At 42.6% G+C, this 26,707-nt stretch overlaps 1 protein-coding gene and 1 pseudogene across 1 annotated transcript; one reads left to right on the plus strand and one right to left on the minus strand.

The window, feature by feature from the left end:
• Window positions 1-644: 644 nt before the first annotated feature.
• Pcp4l1 (Purkinje cell protein 4 like 1) lies at window positions 645-26,539 on the minus strand. The gene is made up of 3 exons (XM_070000216.1): window positions 26,309-26,539; window positions 3,467-3,521; window positions 645-2,230 (listed from the first exon to the last, which is right to left on the minus strand). The coding sequence occupies exons 1-3, from the start codon at window positions 26,315-26,317 to the stop codon at window positions 2,088-2,090; spliced, it is 207 nt and encodes a 68-aa protein (XP_069856317.1). The 5' UTR covers window positions 26,318-26,539; the 3' UTR covers window positions 645-2,087.
• Window positions 21,239-21,600, plus strand: LOC138812051 (large ribosomal subunit protein eL33-like; annotated as a pseudogene).
• Window positions 26,540-26,707: the final 168 nt, after the last annotated feature.

The following is a 26,707-nucleotide window of genomic DNA, read 5'->3' on the forward strand; positions in this document are numbered from 1 at the left end:
TTTTAAAAGTATGAAGCTTCACTTTTTTTTTTTTTTTTTTGTCGGCCGTGGGGCTTGAACTCTGGGCCTGGGCGTTGTCCCTTAGCTCTTCAGCTCAAGGCGAGCGCTCTACCACTTTGAGCTACAGCGCCACCTCCGGTTTTCTGGTGGTTTATTGGAGATAGGAGTCTCACGGTCTCTCCTGCCCGGGCTGGCTTTGAACCGCGATCCTCAGATCTCAGCCTCCTGAGTAGCTAGGATTACAGGCGTGAGCCACCAGCGCCCGGCTGAAGCTTCACTTTTACAATATGAAAGGTGTTATGGAAACAGACAATGGTGATGATTGCACATTATGACTATACTTAATACTATATAACACTGAGTTGTATAAACTAAAGTGAGTAAGATGATAATTTTGTTATACATATTTTACCATAGTGAAAAATTGATGCCTATAATCCCAGCACTCAAGAGACTGAGGCAGGAGGATAGTGAATTCCAAGCCAGCTTAAGCTACAAATGAAAACCTGTCTCAGAAACAAACAAAACTGAAAAAAAGGGAGGAGGAAGGTAAGGAAAGCATCAAAATTAGATCATTCTTTGGTCAATCTTTAGTGATTTGCCTGTGATTTCCATGAATGGAGATCACTTCTCAACAATGCAAGTTCTCTGGAATCCCATAATTTTATTTATTTTGAGATTTTAAAACTTCAGTGTAATTGTGGTGCTCTCTTTTTCAAATTTGGTAAACACCGAAGGGGAGGGAAGAAAAGGAAGGAGAGAGGGAAGGTAGGAGGGGAGGTGAAGATGTAGGAGGAAAACAAACAGGAGGGAAATCTAGGGTAGGTCATTTGGGAATAGGAAGCAAAGACTAGGTTTGTTTTCAGCAGGATACATACAAAATATGATCTTTGCTGACAGAAGAACAGGAAGATAATCACCCTTGCAGGTGCACACTGACGGTGGTGACAACAGAGAGCCACATGTAGGCAGCACATCAAGGTAGGACAAGGTCAGAAGGGAGGTAAGATTGGCTCCAAATGAAAATTACTTAGGCAGTATTAGCTTCCTGCACTACTATGTAATCCATGCAATTGCTCCCTAGGGGCAGCTCAGGCTTATATTCATGTTCCTCCCAAGAATACAACAATAGTAGAGTTTCATATGTCCCCATATGAGGAGTTTATTATTATTATTATTATTATTATCAAACATGCTAAAATTACAGAGTGGCTATTCCATTTCTGCTCTGACTCCACAATGAGACAGGTGGAAACTACAGGGGTTCACTTGGCTCATATGGTCTCTGGGGATGGCTAGAGTTGGGGGAGTGGGGAGTTAGAGGGAGGCAGGTTAGCAAAGCTCCTTCATGTAGTACAAATCTACCAGGAGTAACTTACAGCTTGGGAGATATTCCCCTTCTTTACTTTTCTTTCCTCCCTAAATCTCCCTTAGCCTTCACTCACTTGTGTATGGCCCCTTTAGGCTGTCATCTAGTCCTAGACTACATGATAAAGGAAACTTCTGCCTGCCTCCGTCTTAGTCTTCCTTCCTAGGAACTAACCTACTGAGCATGCACTAATGTGGTAAGCTACTTGATTTAGCTCTGCTTGCGGGGGGGAGGGGGGCTCCAGTACCAAGGTGGCTTCACAGGAGAGAGGGTGGAAATGGTGATAGGGAAAGAATGAAACATTAAAGTGTAGCAGTTATAAGGGGCTTAACAGTTCATTTCTCACCCCACCCACCCCCCCATCCAGCACCCTACTCTGAAAACTTCTCTCCTTCACACATGGTTGGGGAAGGTCCTCTCAAACTGAAGCCTTTTGTTCTCTGAGCACACAGGGAAGGCATGGGTACTGATCCAGAGCCTTAGTTCAAGGAGGAACGGATCCACCCTTAGGCAGGTGGCTGTCAATTAAAGACTTCCTCTTCTCTGTGCTCCTTGTGCCTCTCATGCTGTGATGGCCTGACAGAGTGAGAAAAAAGAATATATAAAGGTTGAAATTGCCTCAATGAGAGGTTAACCAGACCAAGGGACAAGATATGTAAGAGTCAGGGCTGTGGAGAAAGGGAAAGAAGGTAGCAGGGTGAAGGACAAGGCTAGCCATTCATGAGCTGGGATCTTTTTTCCTTTTCTGGAATCGCCGGAACTTGCCCTGAATGGCCAGGGCAGCTTTCTCAGTTTCTGGTGCTGTTAGGTCAATATCGATCTCCTCTTCTTCCTCGGCTTTCTTGGTGCTACCAGCCTTCCCTGCAGACAAATTAAAGACATATTACTGAGTCTCCTCCAAGACCCTTCCTCCGGGCCGCAAATACAGTGATTTTTTTTTTTTTTTTTTTTTTTTTTTTTGCCAATCCTGGGGGTTTGAACTCAGGGCCTGGACACTGTCCCTGAGCCTTTCTGTGCTCAAGGCTAGCACTCTACCACTTGAGCCACAGTGCCACTTACAGCTTTTTCTGTTTATGTGGTACCAAGAACCAAACCCAGGGCTTCATGCATGCTAGGCAGGCACTCTACACTAAGCCACATTACCAGCCTAACAGTGGATGTTTTTTTAGAGTCCATTTTCTGCTGGGCTCTGGAACTCTGGCTAAGACTATGAATAATCCTCCTAGAAATATGAGTTAGGATATCTATGCTAGAATCCACTGTAGTTTTTTTTTAAAGTTTTATGTGAGCCGGTTGCTCACACCTGTTATCCTAGCTACTGAGGAAGCTGAGATCTGAGGAAGGAAGTCTGTGAGATTCTTATCTCCAATAAACCACCAGAAAACCGAAAGTGGCACTGTGGCTCAAGTGGTAGAGTACTAGCCTTGAGCTGAAGAGCTGAGGGACAGTGCCCAGGTCCAGAGATCAAGCCGTACAACCGACCAAAAAAAAATTTTTTTTGTTAGTCTTACACCAAATGACAAATGTCTTAAATCATCACTTATTCCAGTGTACTCACTTTTTCTAGTTTACCCTGAATTTCTGATGGAGTCAGTGTCTGGGATTATCTGATGAATTTTTTTTATCATTGTATCTGCATTTTTTTTTTTGGGTCCGGTCGTGGGGCCTGAATTCTAGGCCTGGGCGCTGTCCCTCAGCTCTTCAGCTCAAGGCTAGCACTCTACCACTTGAGCCACAGCGCCACTTCCGGGTTTTTTCTTTTTGCTTATGTGGTGCTGAGGAATCGAACCCAGGGTCTCAGGCATGCAAGGCAAGCACTCTACCACTGAGCCACCTTCCCAGCCCTGTATCTGCATTTCTTAATCACTCCTGACCTAGTTTATAAAATCAAAGAGGTAATACTGTTAGTATTATTCCTTAGGGAAAAGTGGGAAAAGCCTAAAGATATAATAGTTCTTAACCTAGTCCTTTGTTTCATTTTTACATACTCTTATTCCTCTGACATCTGTCTTAGGAACTTGTATACTTACAATCTTACTTGTGTTCCTGACCCTACTTTCACCAGCTCTACAAACTCTACAACCCAACAACACTCACCTTTTTCTTCTGGGCCAGATGCCTGGTTAGTTGCCGGGGATGTTTCAGTGTTGAGCTGAGGGAAAGGAATCAGAATGTTAGATATTTATAGAAGGTTTACGGGGCCATCCCTTTAGGCCTCTTAGGTATGTTCTAGCTCTCTTGGATATATTCTTTTCTTCCTCTCTTCTTTTTTTTCTTCCTCTCTCTCTCTCTCTCTCTCTTTTCTTTTCTTTTTTTAAAAAGAAGTAGATCTTGAGATCAGGAGCAGAAGAAAAATAATCAAAATTCATTAAACAAGCTAGGCACTGGTGGCTCAGGCCTATAATCCTAGTTACTCAGGAGACTGAGATCTGAGGATCATGGTTCAAAACCAGCCTGGGGAAGGAAAGTCCTCATGAGACTCTTGTCTCCAATTAACTACTCAAAAACTGAAAGTGGATATAGCTCAAAGTGGTAGAGTGCTAGCCTTGAGCAAAAGAGCTCAGGGACAGAGCCCAGGCTCTGAGTTCAAGCCCTATGGCTGACAAAAAAAAGTTATAAGTCAAAATAGAAAAGAGCCTGTTTTAGTACATATTCAGACAAATGGATGAATACAATAACTATGGTACCAGGTGGAAAAGTGTTGTAGGAAGCTGGGTGCCAGTGGCTCAGGCCTGTAATCTTAGCTGAGTAGGAGGCTGAGATCTAAGGATCAAGGTTCAAAGCCAGCCTGGGCAGGAAAGTCTGTGAGACTGTTATCTCAATAAAGCACCAGAAAACCAGAAATGGCACTGTGGCTCAAGTGGTAGAGCGCTAGCTTTGAATTGAAGAGCTGAGGGATAGTGCCCAGGCCCAGAGTTCAAGCACCATGACCGACAAAAAAAAAAAAAAAAAAGTGAGCCAGGCGCCGGTGGCTCACATCTGATATCCTAGCTACTCAGGAGGCTGAGATCTGAGGATCAAGGTTCAAAGCCAGCCCGGGCAGGAAAGTCCCTGGGACTCTTATCTCCAATAAACCACTAGAAAACCGGAAGTGGCGCTGTGGCTCAAGCGATAGAGCGCTCACCTTGAGCTGAAGAGCCCAAGGACAGCGCCCAAGCCCAGAGTTCAAGCCCCACGATTGACCAAAAAAAAAAAAAAAGTGTTGTAGGAAAGGGAAGAGAGGAGGTGAGTGCTGGGTGAGATGAGTAAGAGGCACTTTTACATGGGTGAGATGGGCAAGAGGCACTTTTACAAGGAGTGGTTAAGAAGAGCCTCTCTGTAACATGGTATTTGAGCAAAGAGCTGAAGGAAATGAAGGAGTAAAGGTTGTAAGTACTGGTTGCAAGAGCTTTCAAAGGCCCTGGGTGGTGGCTTCATTAGCCTGTTTGAGGAACATCAAGAAAGTAGAGAAAGGGAGGAAAGATGGGTGGAGATGAAATCTGAGCTAACTGGGGTTAGGAGCAGATTATGTAGGACTTTGGTAGTCTTCTTAAAGAGTTTGGCTTTTAATACAAGTGAGATGAAAAATCAATGAAGCCTTGTAATTTACATAAAAGGAACATGAAGGAGAAAGCCTTTTAAGAAGTATGCAGAAAACCAAGCAAGAGATGATGGTAGCTTGTATCAGCAAGATGGCAGTGAAATAGAAGGTGCTTAAATTCTATATGTACTTTTAAACTACGACCAATATGATTTGTTTAACTGGATAAGTGGTATCATGACAAAGAGAGGAGTCAAGGATGCCTCCTGAGGAAGAAGACTGGCCTAAGGAACTGAAAACAAAAAGTGGAGCTGCCATTTCCTGAGAAGACAGCAGAAGGAACAGGGATCAGGAGCTAATTTTGTCATTTTTAAATTTTGAAATGCCTATTAATTATCCAAGAGATATTTTTATAAGAAGGGCCTAGGCTAGAAATAAAAACTAGGGAGTTATATGGGTAGCATTTATAGCCATGAGACTGGGAGTATGTTCAAATAGAGACGAAGATCAAATCCTGGGGCATTTCTGCAGTTAAAGATGCAGAAATAAAGAAATAAAAACAAATAAGAGAGACGCTAAGAGATCATAGTAATAAGAAACTATGTGAAGAAAATATTTCAAGGATAAGAGAATGTTGGTGTCATAGTCTACAGGAAACCAATACAGGTAGAGATAGAGATTGGCTATTGAGTTTTACTATGTGGAGATCACTAGTGACAATGACAAGAAATGTTACAGTAGAGAAAGACAGCAGGATTCTGATTAGACTGAGTTCAAGAGAGAAAAGAAGGGAAGGAATTGAAACAGCAAATATAGAAGGAATTACAAAGAAGGTGATATGGAGGTCACAAAAATATTTTATTTAAGATGACAAATTATAGAATGTTTCTGTTCTTGCAAATGATCCAATAGTGAAAGGAGAACTGTAGAAAAAGGAAGATCACATGTAAGGAAGAAGAGAGGAGGTGAGACCTTGTACATAAACAGAAGGGAGGCCTTCAGTAGGAGCTAGACTACATCATCTACAGTAAGTGCAAGAAAGCCAAAGCATGCAGACCCAGTTACCAGCAGATGGAAATATTTGGAAGGTTTTGTCTAATAACTTCTGGTGTTTGTTGTTTTTGTTGTTGTTCTATGGTACTGAGGTTTAAACTCAAGGCCTCAAACTTGCCCACTTGCTTGACTGGCAGCACTCTATGACTTAAGTCATGCTTCCAGCTCTGGTTTTTGTTGGTTATTTTGTGAGATGGAGTATTGCAGATTTTTTTTTGCCTGGGTTGGTTTTGGTTAATGATCCTCAAGATTTCAGCCTCCTATATAGCTAGGATTACGAGCCTGAGCCACTGCCACAAGCATATTTCTGTTTTTTGTCTTCACTGCTAATTTTTTTATTGTTATTATAAATGTATTGTACAGAGGAGTGGCAGTTCATAGCTTCTGTTTTTTAAAGTAAAAGAGGTAAAAAGATCATCAAGAGGATGCATGAAGAGATATTAAAGGAAAGAGGAAGGTATAAAGTACTCATCTAGGCTAAAGGTCTGGCTTTAATGGTAGATCAAGCAAGCTGAATAGGCTCAGACCCTGAGTTCAGATTCAATCCCTGATACTGGAGAAAACAAAACAAAACAAACAAACAGGCTGGGCACCAGTGTCTGGCTCACACCTGTAATCTTAGCTATTCAGGTAGCTAAAATTTGAGGATCACAGTTTGAGGCCAGCTGTGTGGAGGAAAGACCATGAAACTCAATTCCAATTAACCACCAAAAAGCTAAAATGGAACTGAGCCTCAAGTGGTAGAGAACTAGCTTTAAACAAAAAAGCTTTAGGAGGGGCTGAGAAGGTGGTTCAGCAGTAGAGTGCTTGACTTGCATGCATGAGGCCCTGGGTTCGATTCCTCAGCACCACATAAGCAAAAAGAAAAAAGCCAGAAGTGGCGCTGTGGCTCAAGTGGTAGAGTGCTAGCCTTGAGCTGAAGAGCTAAGGGACAGTGCCCAGGCTCAGAGTTCAGGCCCCACAACCGGACCTCCTCCCCCCCCCCCCAAAAAAAAAGCTCCAGGACTGACCACAAAAAAAAAAAAAAGAAAACTTATCTAGGGAATGCAGGTAGATGGACTAGAGAACAGTAATAGGACTTCTAGAGACATTAAGGCCCCTCATAATGCTGGTGTATATGTTTTCTTCCAGCTTTCCTGCTCAGATGGAAAACTGAGAATTAGATTAAGCATAATAGTAACTTCCCTTCCTCAGAACTATATTAACAGAGCTTTATCAGTCTATGTAGTAGCCTTAAGGTACAATTCAGCTTAAGTAACCCACAGGTTACTTGGTACCTTTAGAGCCTTGTTTGTTTCACATTGTGTATGTGTGTGTGTGTGGGGGGGGTGTACCAGGACTTGAACTCAGGGGCCTTGCACTCTCTTTCAGCTTTCTTGCTAGTGGCTAGTCCTCTACCGTTTGAGCCATTTCTCCAGTTTGGCATTTTGTTGGTTAATCGGAGATGGAGTCTCTCAGACTTTTCTGCCTTGGTGGACTTCAAAGCTTGATCATCTAGATCTAGGTCTCAGTCTCCTGAGTAGCCAGGTGTACAGATGTGAGCCTTAGGCATCTGGCTTGTTCAACATTTTTTAGTACTTTATATTTGTCAAAATGTAGGCACTTGTTGCTTGCCCAATGTTTTTTCATGCAACTCTTAGAACAGCCTAAAGGAGTATATTGTACAATTCCTCTGCTTTATAAATACCAGATGTAAAGGGTCTTCTTTAAGAAGCTGATGGAATCCAGTTTATGGTCTGCAGATTATGTTGTCTCTACTCTGATGATAAGTATATATTAAACACTTTTTTTTTTGCCAGTCCTGGGGCTTGAACTCAAGGCCTGGGAGCTGTCTCTGAGGCCACACTTCAGCCACACCACTTCTGGCTTTTTAATAATTTATTGGAGGTAAGATTCTCATTGGGACTTTTCTGCCCGGGCTGGCTTCCAACAGCTTTCCTCAGATCTCAGCCTCCTGAGTAGCTAGGATTATAGGTGTGAGTCACCAGCGCCCACCCAGCTCGTGCACTTCCTAGTGTTTAGTACTTTCTATGCACCAAAAGGTTATTAGAAGAAACAATATATCCATTCAACAAATATATCAGCACCTAATCACATGAAATATTGTTCAAGACATTAAAAATATACCACTAAGCCCACAGGACAAACAAGTCAGTTAGTAGCAAGTGCCATGAAACAAAAGTGTTGGCTAGGAAGACCTCTCTGAAGACAGACATTTGAGGAGAAGCTTTAATGATGTCTTGAATGGCCAAGAGCCAGTGGCTCATTCCTATAATCCTAGCTACTCAGAAGGCTGAGATCTGAGGATCATAGTTCAAGCTAGTCGAGGCAAGAAAGTCTGTGAGATTCTTATCTTCAATTAACTACTGGAAAAAAGCCAGAAGTAAAGCTGTTACTCAAGTGATAGAGTGCAGCCTTGAGCATAGAAAACTCAGAGACAGTGCCCAGGATCTGAGTTCAAATCCCAGATATAGCACAAAATAGGAGGTGAAGGATGAAGAGAAGGAGGATGCTTGAATGATATATAGGAACAAACCATGGAGGGAGGGGGTTGGGAAAAGAAAAAGTGGGAGAAAATGAGGGAGGGGGTAACACTGTTCAAAAAGAAATGTACTCATTGGGGCTGGGAAGGTGGATCAGTGGTAGAGCGCTTGCCTTGCATGCCTGAGGCCCTGGGTTCGATTCCTCAGCACCACATAAGCAAAAAAAGAAAAAAAAGCCGAAAGTGGTGCTGTGGCTCAAGTGGTAGAGCGCTAGCCTTGAGATGAAGAACCAAGGGACAGCCCCCAGGCCCAGAGTTCAGGCCCCACAACCGGACCCCCCCCCAAAAAAAAAAAAGAAATGTACTCATTACCTGACTTATGTAACTGTAACCTCTCTGTGCATCACCTTTACAATAAAATTTAAATGGAAAAAAAAAAACCATGTAAATGTCTGAGTAAAAAGTCTTCTGGGAAGATATGTACCTGCTAGTACTTGAACTCAGAGCTTCATGTTTTCATTGTTTTGTTTTCTTTTTTTTTTCTACTTACAGATGCATTCTACCACTTGAGACATGCCTCAAGTTCCAGGGGTTTTTTTGTTGTTGTTTTTTGTTTTTGTTGTTGTTTTTTGGTAGGTCATGGGGCTTGAACTCTGGACCTAGGTGCTGTCCCTGACATCTTCAGCTCAAGGCTAATGCTCCACCACTTGAACCACCGCGCCACTTCCAGTTTTCTGGTGGTTAATTGGAAATACGAGTCTCATGGACTTTCCTTTGGCTTTGAACTGCAATCCTCAGATCTCAGTCTCCTGTTGCTAGGATTATTGGCGTGAGCCATCAGCACCTGGCAATTTCCAGCTTTTTGATGGTTAATTAGAGGTTAGAGTCTTTTAGGTTTGTCTGCGTGGACTGACTTCAAACCTTGATTCTCAGATCTCATCCTCCTGAGTAGCTAAGATTATAGGCATGAGCTACCAGCATCAGACATAAAAGAGAGAACATTAAAAAATAAGATTGGGTAGATATCTAGGATGTATCAATCTGAACTAGAGCAAAGATATTTTTGCCTGTGTTGGTAGAAAGCTTTATAAGTTTGAAGCAGAGGAAACAAGTTTGTTTTTCAGGATTTCTCTGACTGATGAGTGGAGACTAAACTATAGCAAAGCAGGAGAGAAACCAATTGAAAACAGGAGCATCTTGCATTGGTACAAACAAGATGATGGGGCTTGGAGTAGGATAGTAGTAATGGAAGTGATTGCAGGGAAGTCTCATGGTAAAATAAGTTAGATCTGTTGATAGCTATTTGGGTACAGAGCCTGCTATCAAAGAGTTTTCTTTTAAGGAATGCAGGAAAATGAGGCAGTAGTTGGGAACCAATGTGAGGTCATGGGAAAGTGTTAAGATGGGAGATTTAGTGTATTTTAATGCTGATGAGAATGATTTAGTAGATGATGTAAGAGAGAAAGAGGATAATTATCAGACTGATGTCTTGAATAGACAAGAGGAGACAGACCTAGAGCATAAATTCAGAGGTAGGCCTCAGATAGGAACATGGAGAATTCATTTACAGCCTAGGAATGAAGACACAGAATGCATGAAAGCAAGGTGGCAGATGTAATGAGAATGTACAAAAGTTCTCTTCTGATTGTTTGTTTCTTAGTGAAAAAAGAAGGCAGTTGTCAGCTGAGAGTTAGCAATCATCTAAGAAAGTAAGAAAGTGAATAACTGGTAACTTTATATCAGGATTACCAGAAAACTGGTCCCTCCTGAGATAAATGGTCTTGAGCTTTTAGTAAAACTTGTCAAGATACTGTTCCTATCTTCTAAGTAAGTGAGAAGATAAATCAAATACCCAACTGAAGTTTCAGCCACTCACTGAGGGACTGAGCCTGAGTCATTCAGTGTTCAGTCTTTAGAGAATTATAAAATCTAAATAGATCTCTCTATATGAGATGAAAAAAAACAAGTACCCAAATGATATTTATTGAACATTTATTATGTACACAAAAATTACTCCAGTTAATCCTCTGAAATCTCTGCAATGGCACCCTATTTTATAGTTGAGGAAGCATGCTTAGAGTGATGGATGGTCAAATCTTAACCAAGGATTTGTTTTTTTCTGTTTTTGTTTTTTATCGGTCATGGGCCTTGAACTCTAGGCCTGGGTGCTGTCCCTCAGCTTTTCAGCTCAAGGCGAGCACTCTATCGCTTGAGCCACAGCGCCACTTCCTTAAACAAGGATTTGTATATTAAACTAATCTTTCAACTCTGGTTGATTTTTCTAGCAAACAGCTGAGTGGGCAGGGAAGGGCATATTTGGTAGGATGCATCTGTAATCTCAACTATTCAGGAGACAGATCAGGAGGACTCAGGTTCAAAGCCATTCTGGACAAAAAGTGAGACTGTCCTCCCCCCCCCCCCCAATCACCACCAATATGCCAAACATGGTGACATGTATCTGTCATCCCAGCTATATGAAAATACAAATAGGATCACAATTTAGGCCAGACTAGGCATAAACACAAGATACTATTCTAAAAATAACTAAAGTGAAAACTGCTAAAGAGATGGCTCAAATAGTAGCATACCTGCCTAGCAAGTGCAAGGCCCTGAATTCAACCCCAGTACCACCAAAGGGGCATGGGCATGAGCCTGTTATCCTAGAACTCAGGAGGCTGAGGCAGGAGGATCTTGAGTTTAACACAAGCATTGGCTGTAAAGTAAAGTTGTGTCTAAAAAAATTTTTTTTAAACATACAGTAAAAAGTTCCCTATAGAGGCTCTGGGAAGGTGGCTTAGTGGTAGAGTGCTTGCCTTGCATGCATGAGGCCCCCGGTTCGATTCCTCAGCACCATATAAGCAGAAAAAGCCAGAAGTGGGGCTGAGGCTCAAGTGGTAGAGCACTGGTCTACAGCTGAAGAGCTGAGGGATAACGCCTAGGCCCAGAGCTCAGGCCCCACAACCAACCAAAAAAAAATTTTTTTCCTATAGAATTCTTGTTAGCCTCTCTGATAGAAAGAATGTTCCTGTGGGAGGAAGGGTTGTTCTTGAGACTCAGGAGACTGATCCAGTCATTTTCCTTTATCTCCATGATTTCCTTGTGGTCAGTTATTTTTCATTTTACTTTTTGCCCATGTTCAGTATAATGGCCAGATGGTTACTGAGTCAATACTTTCAATATAGCATACCATACTGTTGTCCAAGAGGTCTGTATGCACTGTGAAAGCATGACATCGATAGAGTGTGCAGGAAGAGGATTATAGCCAATTATCCAGTCAAGAGAGTCGTGGATCAAGAGACAAACTCCATGATATCTGACTTCAAACTCTACTTTCTCTAAATATAGAAAATCCCTGATTCTTCTCCATATTTTAAGCATTATCCCTCTGTCTGATTCTAAGCCTATTCCCCAAATCTATCAGTTCTCCTTCACCATCATCCCTTCCAAAGATCCCCATTCTAAACATCCCCCTAGATAGCTGTTTCTTCCATTTTCCTCTTCGTATCAGCTGACCTTGAGAATCATCTAAGCAGGAATATGTGCCAGTTATAAACCACACAGGTTGCTACTTTTCCTCTGCTCTATCAGTGTATGTTTCCCTTTCCTAATCCTCTCCTGGTCCTGGAAGGGAGCAGTGGCTCAGCTGGAATCTGGATCCTAAGAGGTTTCCATCTAATTTGGGTCAAAATCTAAGATCCAAGGTCTCTACTGGGAACACCAAAAAGGGGTCTGAACATAGAAGACCCTTACCACCGACAATGCCCCTTTGAAATACTCCTCACACTTTCTGTTGAAAGTAGTGTGCTAGAGCTTCTACCTCCTGACCCTCTTCCTTCCACACTGCTGGTTCTCAAAATGGCCACTGTGGACATTGGATTTTTGAATTTAGTTCTTGGTGACTTGCTGAGAATGGAGACAGAGACTGAAAACAAATCGTTGGCTCCCACTCTCTGTGGGATACTCAGTTCTTCACTGGTTCCTGACTTCTGCCTCAATACTCTGATTATTTTTCAGAAACTCAACTATTTTAAATAAACTGAGTACCTCTGGTATGTCTATCTGTAAACCCTAAGACCAATCATACTTTGGGAAAACCAAAAGGCAAATCAGAATCCACATGCTCTGTAAGAGTAGTTCTTGTTAAAAAACAAAACAAAACAAAAAAACCTTCATCCCTCTGGAGGAGCTGTGTTAACTTAAAAGACTTCTATCATGTCAGCCTCTCTTAACCCCTTATTCTAGGCAGGTATGGATTATGAACCTCTCAGGTATTCTTCTGTTTTTTGCAATACTGTGCTTTTCTGAAAAGAAATAACAACATTGAAGGGGTTTAGAAACTCCTTCATTCTCTTTATAGAACCCCGTTAAGGGAACTGAAAGAAATTAGGGACTCAGAATATTACCTACCTTATTTTATTAATAATCACTTATTTTATTAATAATCACTTATTATGTACGTCATTTAAAAAGTATTGGCATATTAAATCATAACAATCCTATAAAATAGATGTTATTTTTCTCCTCATTTTGTAGATCAGGAAACTGAGGTCAAGAATTTTTTTGGCTTGTTTGTTTGTTTCTGTTCATTTGTTTGCTTAAGGTCAAAGAACAAGATGTCACTAAACCAGGATTTGAAGCCAGGCAGTCTATTCTAGAAGTCAAGATTTAAACATTATTCTGTGCTATCTCTCAGTCTCCATCCAAAGATATTGAACAATGTGAATGACACTACACAAATCCTCCCAAACAGAAACCAGTCTCCAGGTAGTAAAGAAAATTTTAGGAATAATGATTTCATTCCATTCCCATAGTCAGGCAGCTGAAGCCAAGGCCCAATTTCTCAATCCTCAATGCTTTCTTCACGCACAATCCACAAGAGACATAGGCAAGAGGCTTGTCCTCTAATTATGGAGAATCTTACATGTTGTGTGAGGACCTGGTTCCAAACCATGCATACCAATACAGATACCTGCTCTGCTAATTGATCTAACCACTTGATTTCAGCTTTCCTCCTGATGCTTGCTGTGAGCCTCCTGACACCTATCCAGATGACCCTTAGAGGCTTGTCATAGCCTATGTGTATGATTGCCACTCACAGGCAAGACCCTAGCCCTTCAGAGTTGGAGAATTCCATATGCTAGTTCAGTTAACCGGCTTCCATTTCAAATAACTCCCTTGATTACATTCAATCCTATTATTCCAAGTTTCTATCTAGTAGGCTTGTAGCTTGGTTCAGTTCAGCCTCACTGCCCATGTAAGACTAAATGTTTCTCACTTCTCAATACACAACAAACACTAATTAGCAACTGTGAGGCCCATCTACTCTTGCTTCTCCCTAGAGGGCTCTAGTTTCTTTCCTGGCCTACCTTCCTATATTACTTTCCTCTTTACCTCTGGGCCCAATGTACACCAATGTTCCATTCCATCATCTTGGCAGCAGTTGCCAATTCCCCATGGATACATTTATTTCCTCTGTAGCTCAAAGTTGTGGATTCTCTCTTCCCATTGGGAAAGACAAAAAGGAATGGCCTGCTGGTTTTAGGAGACTTTTTTCTTTAGGCTTTGAGATAGCAAATGGGGACATGACACAGCAATATCCTATCTTTCCCTCAAGAGTATCTACCCTAAATAGTTGACCCTGGAATCCAAGCTACTCATGAGTCTGAGATCTGAGGATTGTGGTTCAAAGGCAGCCTGAGCATGAAAGTCCATGAGACTTGTTTTTGTTTTGTTTTGTTTTGTTTTTTGTTGATTGTGGGGGCTGAACTCTGGGCCTGGGCTCTTCAGCTCAAGGCTAGTACTCTACCACTTGAGCCACAGCGCCACTTCTGGCTTTTTCTGCTTATGTGGTACTGAGAAATGGAACCCAGGGCCTCATGCATGCAAGGCAAGCCCTCTACCACTGAGCCAACTTCCCAGTCATCCATGAGACTCTTATCTCCAATGAACCACCAGAAAACTGGAAGAGGTGCTGTGGTTCAAAGTAAAGAGCTCAGGGACAACGCCCAAGCTCCACAACTGACAAAAAAAATTAAAAAAAAAAAAAAAGGTTCAAGAGATCTTTTTCACAAATAATGTGGAATTAATGTGTTTTGTATATGCAAAACAAAACAGAAAAAGCCCCATTTCAAGCCATGCCTTGTACCTTATACAAAAATTAACTCAGCCGGGTGCCAGTGGCTCACGCCTGTAATCCTAGCTACTCTGGAGGCTGAGATCTGAGGATCTCGGTTCAAAGCCAGCCAAGGCAGGAAAGTCTGTGAGACTCTTATCTCCAATAAACCACTAGAAAACCGGAAGTGGCACTGTGGCTCAAGCGACAGAGCGCTCACCTTGAACTGAAGAGTGCAGGGAGAGTGCCCAGGCCCAGAGTTCAAGCCCATGACCAACCAAAAAAAAAAAAAAATTAACTCAAGTAGTGGAGTCCTTGCCTAGCAAGTGTTTGGCCCTGAGTTCAAATCCAGTACTGCTAAAAAATAAACTTAAATCATAAAAAATTGGAGCACTGAAAGTTGTTTTTAGAAGATGAGAGGGGAGTATAAGGAAGGATAATAGAGGGGGTGAGGTTGATGGGGAACATTGTGTACCTATGTGGAAATATCATAATGTATGCTAATAAAATATGTGTGTGTGTGTTATCTGAGGCTGCTTTGGCACTATTGCAGTAGAATGAGACCAAAGACTCTCTGACCCATTTCAGAGAAAGTCTGAAGAACTTTATAACTTTCTAAAATGAGGGAAATGTCTCATATCTGTGTCGTTGAACACCATGCCTATGTGGCTGTTGTATACTTTGAAATGTGGTTAATGCAGCTGAGGAACACAACTTATAATTTTCACTTTAATTAATTTTTAACTTAATAGATATATGTGGCTGATGACTATCACATTGAAGAGCATAGAATACTATTTCTATCCTAGATCCCTATCTCCAATTAGATGTTTTACCAAGACCTCAAACTCATTTAGATGTTTTACCAAGATCTCAAACTCAATGTTCCTCAAACTAAATTCATAATCTCACTCACCCAATCTAGTCTTCTGTAAGTATTCTGTTTCATCCAGTTATACAAGCTAGAAATAGGAAGCATTTTGGTTTAACAGTACTGGGGTTTGAACTCAGGGTCTTGACCTTTAAGCACTCTACTATTTGTGACATGCCCAAATCCCTTTTTCTTTTTTTGATTTTTTAAAAATTTATTTATTTATTCATTTATTTTGCCAGTCATGGGGCTTGAACTCTGGGCCTGGGTGCTGTCCCTCAGCTCTTCAGCTCAAGACTAGCACTCTACCACTTGAGCCACAGCACCACTTGTGGCTTTTTTCTGCTTATGAGGCCCAGGGCCTCATGCATGCAAGGCAAGCACTCTACCACTAAGCCACCTTCCCAGCCCTGCCTTTTTTCTTTAGTTTGTTTTTCAGATAGGGTTTTGCACTTTTGCTGAGCCAGCCTCAAACCATGATCCTTCTATCTGTACCTCCTAAGTCGCTGGGAACTGGTGTGTACTACCACTCCCAACCCTAAAAATGTTCTTGACCTTTATCTTTCCTTCATATTGAATATCAAATTCAATATTAAATATTGTTAATTTATCTCCTAAATGTATCTTAATACATTCATTTATCTCCACTGCTACTGCCTTGAATTAGTCCATTTAGGCTGTTCTACCAAAATATCATAATCAACCAGGTACCAATGGTTCACACCCATAATCTTAGCTATTCAGGAGGCTGAGATCTGAGGATTGAAGTTCAAAGCCAGCCCAGGAAGGGTCTCTTTTTGAAACCCTTATCTCCAATAAACTACTCAGAAAAAGCTGGAAGTAGCACTGTGGTTCAAGTGGTAGAGCACTAGCCCTGAGCAAAAGAAGTTCAGGGACAGAACCTAGACCCAGAGTTCAAGCTCCAGAACTGCCCCTGCCTCTGCCAAAAAAAAAAAAAAAAACCATAATCAAGGTGGCTTCTAAAGATTGGAAAGCTATTTCTTAGAATTCTAAAAGAGTCCAAGATCGTGAGAAGGCCCAAGATCAAGATGCTGGTAGACTTGGTGTGTGGTGATGACTCACTTTTTGTTCATATATGACTGTGTTTTGCCTAATCCCTATATAATAGAAGGACAGAGAGAGTTTTTCAGGGAGAGAGTTTTCTGAGGTCTCCTTTATAAGGGCACTGATCCCATTCATGAGGGCTGTGTACCCATGATCTCCTAAAATTATCACCTTGGGGAGTAGGATTTCAATATATGAATTTAGGGGAACCAACATGCAGATCATCACACATCCTAATTCAGTTGTTTCTTGCGTGGGCCACTGGAGTAGCCCAAGCAATTACCTTTGTTGTGTGCTAGTAGTCTGGCTTGAACTCAGAGCCTCACACTCTTACTTGGATTTTTGATGAACGGCTGGCATGCTACCACTTGAGCCACAACTCCACTTCTGCTCTTTGCTGGTTAATTGATTTGAGATAAGAGTCTCACAGAGTTTTCTGCCTGGATTGGCTTTGAACTGGTATAACCTCAGATCTGTTTCCTGAGTAATTAGGATTATAGGCATGAGCCACCAGCACCCAGCTCAAGTGATAACCTTTAAAGAACAAAATGTTATCATGGTCTAAAAGTTCCCACATAATGTAGTCTCTGATTACCTTGGCAATCACATCTCTGGAAAATACCATGTACTTCCCATGTCAAGACCTTGATTAATTGATTTGCACTAAGTATTAGTTGAATGAATAAATACCTCTACTCTGCTTTGCCATCTCATCTAAGTTTCTGAGATCAAATTTGTTTCCAGATGATTAGAAGCCTCTATTCTGTAACCAGTTCAAAGGTTGTAGCAAAGAACATCAGAAACCAGGTTTAGCTCTTCTTTACTTTAGCACATGTACCTTAAAAAGAGCTGAGGATGGCGCTGGGAAGGTGGCTCAGTGGTAGGGTGCTTGCCTTGCATGCATGAGGCCCTGGGTTTGATTCCTCAGCACCAAATAAGCAGAAAAAGTCGGAAGTGGGGCTGAGGCTCAACTGGTAGAGCACTGGTCTACAGCTGAAGAGCTGGGGGACAGCTCCCAGGCCCAGAGCTCAGGCCCCACAACCAATTAAAAAAAAAAAAAAAAAAAAAAGAGCTAAGGAGGAAAAAAAAATAGCTGAGGATGAAAAGAAGGCCTTCACATGAAGTGTATTTCATATTACCTGTACTGTCACTATTGAGTTAGTCTTATTATTCCTTCTCTACCCTCTGTACCTACTACATTTCATTTCCTCAAAAGCACAGTCCAGACATTTGTTTGTGTTTTACCAGTAAAAATTGCAGACTTTATTTTGTATATGGTAGGTGCTTTACAGGTATTTGTTTACATGAAGTTATACTTCCTCAGGCTTCACATTTCTGGAAACAACAACAAGGTATTCTGAATAAAGTCAGATATAAAAATGGGGATTTATATTCTGGATCTACACAGACTATATACTCAAATCTCACCTCTGCTCAGGGGTGGTGCTGTGCATGTGCAATACTAGCACTTGAGAGGCTGAGACAGTATGATTATGAGTTTAAGGCCATCCTTGTCTCAAACAAACAAAAAAGCAATAAACTCCCCTCACCCCATTCTAGTTCTACCACTCTTGACTGTTTAATATTGAGTATATCACTTGGCCTTGGTATGCTTAAATTATTCAACAGCAGGACATAGATCATAAAGGATGAAAGATATATATATAGAGAGAGAGAGAGTACAAATATTAACATAAATAATTGCTATTCTGCAGGGGGAGGCTGGGAAGGGATGGGAAGGGTAAACAAAGGAGGAGGCTACAATGCTTGATAAGAAATGTATTCACTATCTTGCCCATGTAATTGTAACCCCTCTGTACAGTATTTTCACAATAAAAAAAAACAAAACAAAAAAAATAATTGCTATTCTTAAGTCATATAATCCTGGGTTGAACATAAGAATAAGAATAGGTCTAAGTCAAACTACTAGGGTGTACATGGTTAAAAGTACTGAAGTTAAGTAGTGGAGCAGCCACAGATTAGACCTTCATGAAGTAGAACTGAAGGAGGAAAAGGATATCTGGGATTACCTGAAGGGCTAAATAACCTTAGGCTACCATAGAGTCTTTATAAATGATTGATCTACTCAAAACCAAATTATAAAATGACCATCTCCTCATTTTCTCAATGTCTGTCCTCAAAATACTAAGGACAGCTCTAAACTTTTAAGAGCTTTCTTTTTTCTTCCTCTTCCCTTTTTTAATTATAGAAGATAGAAAGAGATTAATACTCTGGAGCAAATAAATTATATCATCATATCCCCTTGATCAAGTGCTTTTGTCTTTTGGTTTTTTTTTTGGGGGGGGGGTCTAGTCATGGGGCCTGAACTCTGGGCCTGGGCGCTGTCCCTCAGCGCTTCAGCTCAAGGCTAGCACTCTACCACTTGAGCCACAGTGCCACTTCCAGCTTTTTTCTTTTTGCTTATGTGGTGCTGAGGAATTGAACCCAGGGCCTCATGCATGCAAGGCAAGCGGTCTACCACTAAGCCACCTTCCCAGCCCGAGTGCTTTTGTCTTTTATATCGCAATGATGGTTGTATAATTCTACTCCTCACTTCACAGGGTACTATCGTGGCAAAGCACTTAAAAATCATACTTGCAGTAGCAACTTAACTGCTTTTTTCCCCGCATATCTGCCTTACTCCCTCCCCTGCTGCCACTATTGAAGAAGAGGCACCCTGTAACCCTAGGCACGACTTCCCTTGTCTCCTTCTCCTTCTACATTTTATTCTTTGTCATCTTCCTCCTTAATGGTGTTACCACAGAAACCATTGTCACCAGAAAAAGGAAGATAGTGTCACACACACACACCCTCCAGAACAGTGAATTAGAACAAAATTTGGGACGGATAAACCTTTTCTAGATTCCTCAGACCACTGGGCTCTTTTAAAAGGGATCAGAGGTTGTTAATGGCCTTGTAGCTAGGCCAACCATACCCTGAATTTACGTGACCTTCCTGGGATGCTGTGCAAATGAAACAGGAATATATTCTAGTACTGCCAGAATCACTTAGCTGAGATGAATAAGCACATGTACTCCGAATCCTGTGCTATAAAAAGGGGTCCTTTGAGAGGACCCCTTTTTTGCCTTTGAATCAACATAGATCCTGGCCTTAATATACTCCCTGCTTGCTCTAAAGATGCAGAAAGAACAGTGGATAAGGAGGTAGTGAATATGCTTCCAAGGGGGGTGACAAATAGGCTTTGCCTCTACCTCCCCCTACTTTTCTAGGGTTCCTTCTAGTCCTGCTGATATATTCTACTCCAATGTTAAATGAAGGTCACTGTCAAAGAACCTTACTGAGGCCACTGGGATCCCGTGCCCCTGGAGGACCCTGAACTGCTGTTTTTGGAGCACTGTTGGAATTGTTTCAACTTTCAGTACAGCAACCAGCTGCAGTCCTCAAACAGCTTCAGAAAGACATGCTCAAGGTCACCCTCAAGGTAATACCAGAAAAAAGAACTAAGAATCTTTACTCCAGGTTCTACATACACACATTCAGCTCCTAACATATTGAATATAACCTAGATGCTGTATATCTCAGTCTCCTAAGACAAGAAGAGACATAAACAGTCATAGTTCCCAAGCCCCCTGGTTTGTCCCTCTCCCCTTAGCCACCCTATCCCTGTTTCCTGGAATAGCAGAACACCCTCCCTCCCTCCCCCACTCACTGGAATCAGAGGCAGAATTCCTTGCCCATGCCAGCTCATGGTATGCAGTGAGTCAACAGCCCCAGCCCATTCCCCTCGGCATGGGATGCCACAGTTTAATGAGTGGTTATTTGTAAATGCTCTGCACATACTAGGAGCTAAGCCTTTACCCCATACTGGGGTATAGGAGCGGGGGAAAGAGAGAGTAGTGTCAGAATCTCATTTATTACTATAATCTGCAATGTGCATCCCACCCATGGTGTTAATGCCTTAAAATAAATGCATTAATCCCCCCCCCTCAGTCCACAAAGCAAACACTCAGCTTGAGGGCTTTGTGTGGGAGGAAGGCAGCACCAAGGACATAAGTACATGGCACCTCTCTTCCCTGGGTAGGGGTTGGGAAACCTAGGTGGGCATTCCTTCAGGAGTCAGCCCATAGGGAAGCAGAAATCTGGTTTCAATGAGCCTGATCAATAAGGTTACTGACAAAGTCTAGGGTCTCTAGATATTTGATTTTAGGCACTGTGAGGGGATACAGATCTCTTGCAATAAATGGTTTTGAATCTCCTTCTCATTTAACGTTCTTTATTATTGTTTTCCTTTTCTATGTTGAGTATTGAACCCAAGACCCTGTAAGTGCTAGGCAAGTGTTCTTGGGACTCTAACTTCAACACTTTAGCTTATTCTTGCAGCTAAAATAATTCTGAGGCAAGTCAAAACCAATTAAAGGCATGGAGTATGGATTTAAAAAATCATGTAGTTAGTATTCAGGAACACCAATAGGCTGCTATCACTTCCCTTGTCAATCTAATATATTCTTCTTTCATCTCCCAAAGCCTTTGTACTCCTGACATGGAGTACATAGTCAAATAAAGAAAAACTATCCAGAGACTGTATAGTTATCAAATGTATTAATTTTACATAGATACAAATTTTTCTACACTCATTCCTCCAAATCAAGTAGAGTTGGGGATATAGCTTAGTGGTAGAGTACTGCCTAGAATGCACTAGGCCCTAATTCAATCCCTAGTCAAAGAAAAAATAGAACTAAAAGAATTGTTCTTAAAGAAATATGCTAGAGCCCTCTCTCCGCCATCTTGAAGCCTGTGAAGGCCTGCTGGGGACAGGACTTCTAAAAGGCAAAATGTCTGGAAGGCTATGGTGGAAGGCCATTTTTGCTGGCTATAAGCGGGTCTCCGGAACCAAAAGGAGCACATGGCTCTCCTTAAAATTGAAGGAGTTTATGCCCGAGGTGATACTGATTTCTACTTGGGCAAGAGATGTGCTTATGTATCCAAAGCAAAAAACAACACAGTGACTCCTGGTGGCAAACCTAACAAAACAAGAGTAATCTGGGGAAAGGTAACGCGTGCCCATGGAAACAGTGGCATGGTTCGTGTCAAATTCTGAAGCAACCTTCCTGCTAAGGCCATTTGACACAGAATCCGTGTGATGCTTAAACTAATGAAAATTAAATAAAGTAAATCTGTGCTCTTGTAAAAAAAAAAAAGTATGCTAGATTTCAAAAACTGCTCATTTTTCTTGATGCTCTATAAATATGGGAATCAATGATGGACATCAGAAACTAAGAACCTAGAAAAAGAGAGCTTCCAGGCTTCTCTTTACTTGCATGCCTATTATCTCCAGTATATTCATCACATCCATTTTCAAGTTGACTTGGATGGATATTACCTATTCTGCCTAGTATTCTAAAAAAATGTACCCTATTGATAAACATTAGCCATGTAGATCTCATATATCTCTCTCCCCTCTTGTTCAGTGTTTTATTAAATCACACTTCTTATATTTCTTATAAGAAGCAAATATAAATAATTCATTAAGTTTCATGTAGCCAGGTGTGGTGATACATTCTTGTAATCTCTACTACTAAAGAGGTGACAGCAAGAGGATTGAAAGTTGAGGCCAGACGGGCAACTTAGTGAGAATCTGTCTCAAAATGACACTAAATAGGGTTGAAACCAGGTACTGGTGGCTCATGCCTGTAATCCTAGCTACTGAGGAGGCTGAGTTCTGAAGACTGCAGTTTAAAGCTAACTCAGGCAGGAAATTCCATTCAATTTTCATCTCTACTTAATCACCAAAAAGCTGGAAATGGGGCTGTGGTTCAAGTGGTACAGTGCTAGCCTTAAACAAAAACAGCTTAAGGGGGCTAGGAAGGTAGCTCAGTGGTAGAGTGCTTGCCTCACATGCATGAGGCCCTGGGTTCGATTCCTCAGTACCACATAAACAGAAAAAACCAGAAATGGCATGGTGGCTCAAGTGATAGAGCACTAGTCTTGAGCTGAAGAGCCAAGGGACAACACCCAGGCCCAGAGTTCAGGCCATAATGGACAAAAACAAACAAACAAACAACAACAACAAAAAAAAACCAGCTTAGGAGCAGCATCTAGGTCCCAGCACCAGCACCAAAAAAAAAGACTGAGTATGTAGTTTGGCAGTGCAGTGTTAGCAGATGCAAGACCACACACACACACACACACACACACACAGTTGTTGCATGTAAATCAAATCATTTATAGTCACTAGAATAGCAAGTTGAAGGGTTCCTGAGGAAAGTTCCTTTGGGATTAGAAGTCAGATTAGAATCGCACAGACTAGACTGGTTTCAGACCACAGTCTTCAAATCTCAGACTCTTGGGATCATCAACTACCTGCTTTTTTTTTTTTTTTAACCATGCATTAGTCCCCAATCAAACAGCTCAAGTCAACACCCTAACTAGGTGACCAAGAACAGAATGATGAACAAGCCTGAGAGCCAACTTCTAGTTTCCTCCCTTTGGAAGACAGATGTTTGTAGATATAGAAGGCATTCCAATAACAAGTAGCTTTCCCTTTTATGCCTAACCTAACCATAATATAAGAAAATATCAATGAAAGGGAGAGAAACTTGGATTTCCTCCAAGTCCCGTTCCCTAACAACCAGCTTACAGAAGACATAAAAGATATATTACTCTGACTGAACTTCTACCGTGGGGAAGGTTGCAGAAAAAGACAGTTGTGTGCAGGAATCAAAATGTGATCCCCATTCCCATTAGGTAGGAAGATGGTAGGTATAATAATAAAAGCAGGAGTAGCAGTTCTAATATCTTCCCTAATAATTGATCTGTCCCTTGTTCCAGCCTTTGCCAGTCAAAATGCAGGCTTGACACAAGGATTGTCAGTAGTTATTCAGGACTCCCATTTCAGCAGAATAACTGCTGGACCAAAAGATTTATCTAGCTAAGTTCCTCCCAAAAGAAAATCAGAGTGTGAAATCCTGCTTTAAGCAGCCAGCTTTCCTGCATAAAAGGGAATTACGGAAAAAAGCCTCAGGGAGTGAGTGTATCTCCTATTCTTATCTTTCACTGCAACTAGGGGAAAGTTTCTAAACTATAGGAAATAGACTGTGATTCACAGCAATCAAATCCTGCCCGCAGCTGTGAATGCAGACAAGCTGGGATGAGTCCCTGCAGCTCCTCTGCGCACCGGCGCACATGCACTCACTGGAAAATGCTCTGCTGCAGTACTGAGTAACAGCAAAAAGCCACCAAGGTAAACCAGAGCTTGAGAGACTCCTCAGCTGTCTCATCAGAACTCCTGTATATTGGTTGCTCGAGTTCTAGAGCCCCCCTCCCTGCCTTTGTTCTTTGTTGAAATGGATTCTGTTAAAGACATCTCAAATCCTCTCATTTTGTGCAGTTTCTCTGAAGGAAGAAAATAAGCAGGTGGGGAATATGAAACTTATATAAGATTCAGGGTACACTGGGCTTTCCTGGGCTGGGCACATCTGCCTGAGAGAGGAGACTCATGGGACTGAGCTAGAGAAATGAAGTAATTTAGAGTCTCTAGAGCTTTAGAGCTCCAGAGCTTTGGGCAACACTTCCGCTTTTATCATGGTTTTTTACAAGAGGAAGAAAACAGGCTGGGTCTTGGCCTCTAGGGAAGCAGAGACCCCCCTAGAGGATCTGGTTCAGAAACAGCTGGTCTCTGTGTACAGCCAGGTGGCTGTCTGAGATATTATAAATACTCATCCCTGAAGCCAAGCTCAACTCCGTATTAGGAGGCCGCTTTGATGGCTAAATTGCTAGTTAAAACCAGTTTGCTCTGACAGCCTAGGAGGCTGGGCAATCTTGCATACACTGGGTTAGTCCCTCTCCTAGGATCCTATTCTCATCAAAATGCTGAGCCCTTGGTTGACTCTAACTGCTGTCAGGAGGGACCCCAAAACTTCCCCAGTAAGCATGGAACTGTTTTCCTTACTATGAAACGGCTTTGTCACTCCATCCAATACCAGTAATATGTTCTACAGAAGGGCCAGACATTCCTCCCCCAAAGCACAGGCTAACCACAACTCTTTATGTTGGCACAGCCTCAGGATAAATTCCCAGGGGTAGCCTGGATTTAAACTTTCAGATTTAGAAACACTGGGGTGGAGAGGAGTGGTTTGAACCCTGGCCCTCAGTGGAAAGAGAGCAAAGAAAAATCTCTTCTCATCTTAGAGCTGAAAAAAGCAAGAAGAGAGAAGTTGGATCCTTTTTTTTCCCCCCTGAAAGATTGCCATGGTCACAGCCACAATCAGCAGAGGGACTGGAAACCACTTTGTTTCCTCTGCCCACCAAACTAGCAGAATTTTCCAGGATAAACTTAGTGGACATAGCAACCAAGACAACATAGCAGTTGGCACTAATTGACTCCCTAGGTGGCAACTTTTGATAACAGCCAGAAGAATTCCTGCTGAAAATCTTCATCTTTAGTATCTATACTAGGATCCAGGCTCCATGGGATTCCTGCCCCCCCAATACTGAGGATTGATGAGGATTGAACCTAAGGCCTTGTACATGCCAAGCAAGTATCTTACCACTGAGCTACATTCCCAGCTATCCTTGGGAATTCTTGCACTAGATTTTCTATAATACCCTAACTGGAAACTCACACACATTCAGATATAATAGCTAACATAGATTGAGTGCCTGCTCTATGCTGAGTACTCTTCCAAATATTCTGCATATGGCTGGGCGCTGGTGGCTCACGCCTGTAATCCTAGCTACTCAGGAGGCTGAGATCTGAGGATTGCGGTTCAAAGCCAGCCCGGGCAGAAGAGACCGTGAGACTCCTATCTCCAATAAACCACCAGAAAACCGGAAGTGGCGCTGTAGCTCAAGTGGTAGAGCGCTCGCCTTGAGCTGAAGAGCTGAGGGACAGCGCCCAGGCCCAGAGTTCAAGCCCCACGGCTGACAAAAAAAAAAGAAAAATATTCTGCATATGTCATTTAATCATAAGGACAATAGTTATCATCCCTATTTTACAGATTAAAAAGCTGAAGCATAGAAAATTTTTATAATTTTCATAAGGCCACATAGTAAATAATAGAGTTGGGGTCTGGCCTATCGTTGAGACATTGAGGTATTGAATACCAAGATGTGCGTCCTAGGAAAGGAGTTGGGGAGAGGGGAGTGAACAAGCTTGTGATGCCACTGTCCAGACTGACTTCACTTGGTGTAAAGCACAATCTTTGTTTCAGGGTATGAGGTCTTTCCAAAGTCTCTGCTTAAGCCCCCACCATGGACAGTGTTCTTGGAAAAGAGTAAATCAGTTAAGGGACTGGGTCTGGCTGCAATGAATACGGAGCCTGCAGGAGGTCACAAGCATTGCAGAAGGAGGTCTGCTCTTAGAGGGGACATTTCTTCAGGAGCTGGACATGCATGCCTGTATCAGCACTGGTCTGGACGACAACGTTCCCGATTGAATGAGTGAAGGGTGCCAGCTTGCTAAAAAGGAAACGTGGCCAGCCAACCCTGCGGGCCAGAGGCTGGAGTTCTTGTGGGTTACTTCCTCAGGTGCAGGACAATACACCCTAAGCAAAGTGAGAGCAGTAAGGGAAGCCGAATGACATGGGGCAGTAAAACAGAGCAGCACTCCAAGGAGAGGGCTTATCGGCTGAGAAGGAAATCTCCCCTCTGCAGCTGGTGCCTGTCACCCCTGAAACGCCATCGACAGCTGGGAGTCTGCACACAGCCCCTCCCAGCTTCCCTCAGGTGGGAGCCTTCCCAGAGGCGCGCCCCCAACCCCACTCCCGAGAATCGAGGTGCCGCGCTCCCCCTCGCCTCCCTGGGACGCTGAGCCGCACCTCCTCCCCTCCGTGGCCCCACGCCCACAGCGCCGGCGAGCCCCAAACCGCGCCGCTCACCTCGCTCATCGCGACGGCCGGACAGGACGCTCGGGCGCGGCAAGCGCAGGTGAGGCGAGGGGCCCTCGGGGATGGGTGGACAGCGGCCGAGAGTTGTGGGGCTCTCTGGCAAGTAGGGGTTGACCAGAAGGGGAGAATTCGTGCTGGAAGCCGCGGCTTCAGTTCCTGCACCCCCAGGCTTTCACCTTTCAGATCACCGCCAGGGGTCTCGGGTCGACCTCGTCCTGTCAAGAGCTGCTCGACGCGCCTCGGCCAGCCACAGTTTTTATAGTCAGCTTCGGTACCCGCCTCCAATCCAACCAATAGAAACTCTTCCTACTATTGAGTGACAGCCCCTCAAGTCCAATGGTGGCAGACTCAGAGATCTGCTGCATTTCCAAACTAGGGTAAGACAGAGCG

Source organism: Dipodomys merriami, unplaced genomic scaffold (assembly GCF_024711535.1).
Source record: "Dipodomys merriami isolate MVZ:Mamm:240054 unplaced genomic scaffold, mDipMer1.0.p SCAF_56, whole genome shotgun sequence".
NCBI classification, from domain to species: domain Eukaryota; kingdom Metazoa; phylum Chordata; class Mammalia; order Rodentia; family Heteromyidae; genus Dipodomys; species Dipodomys merriami.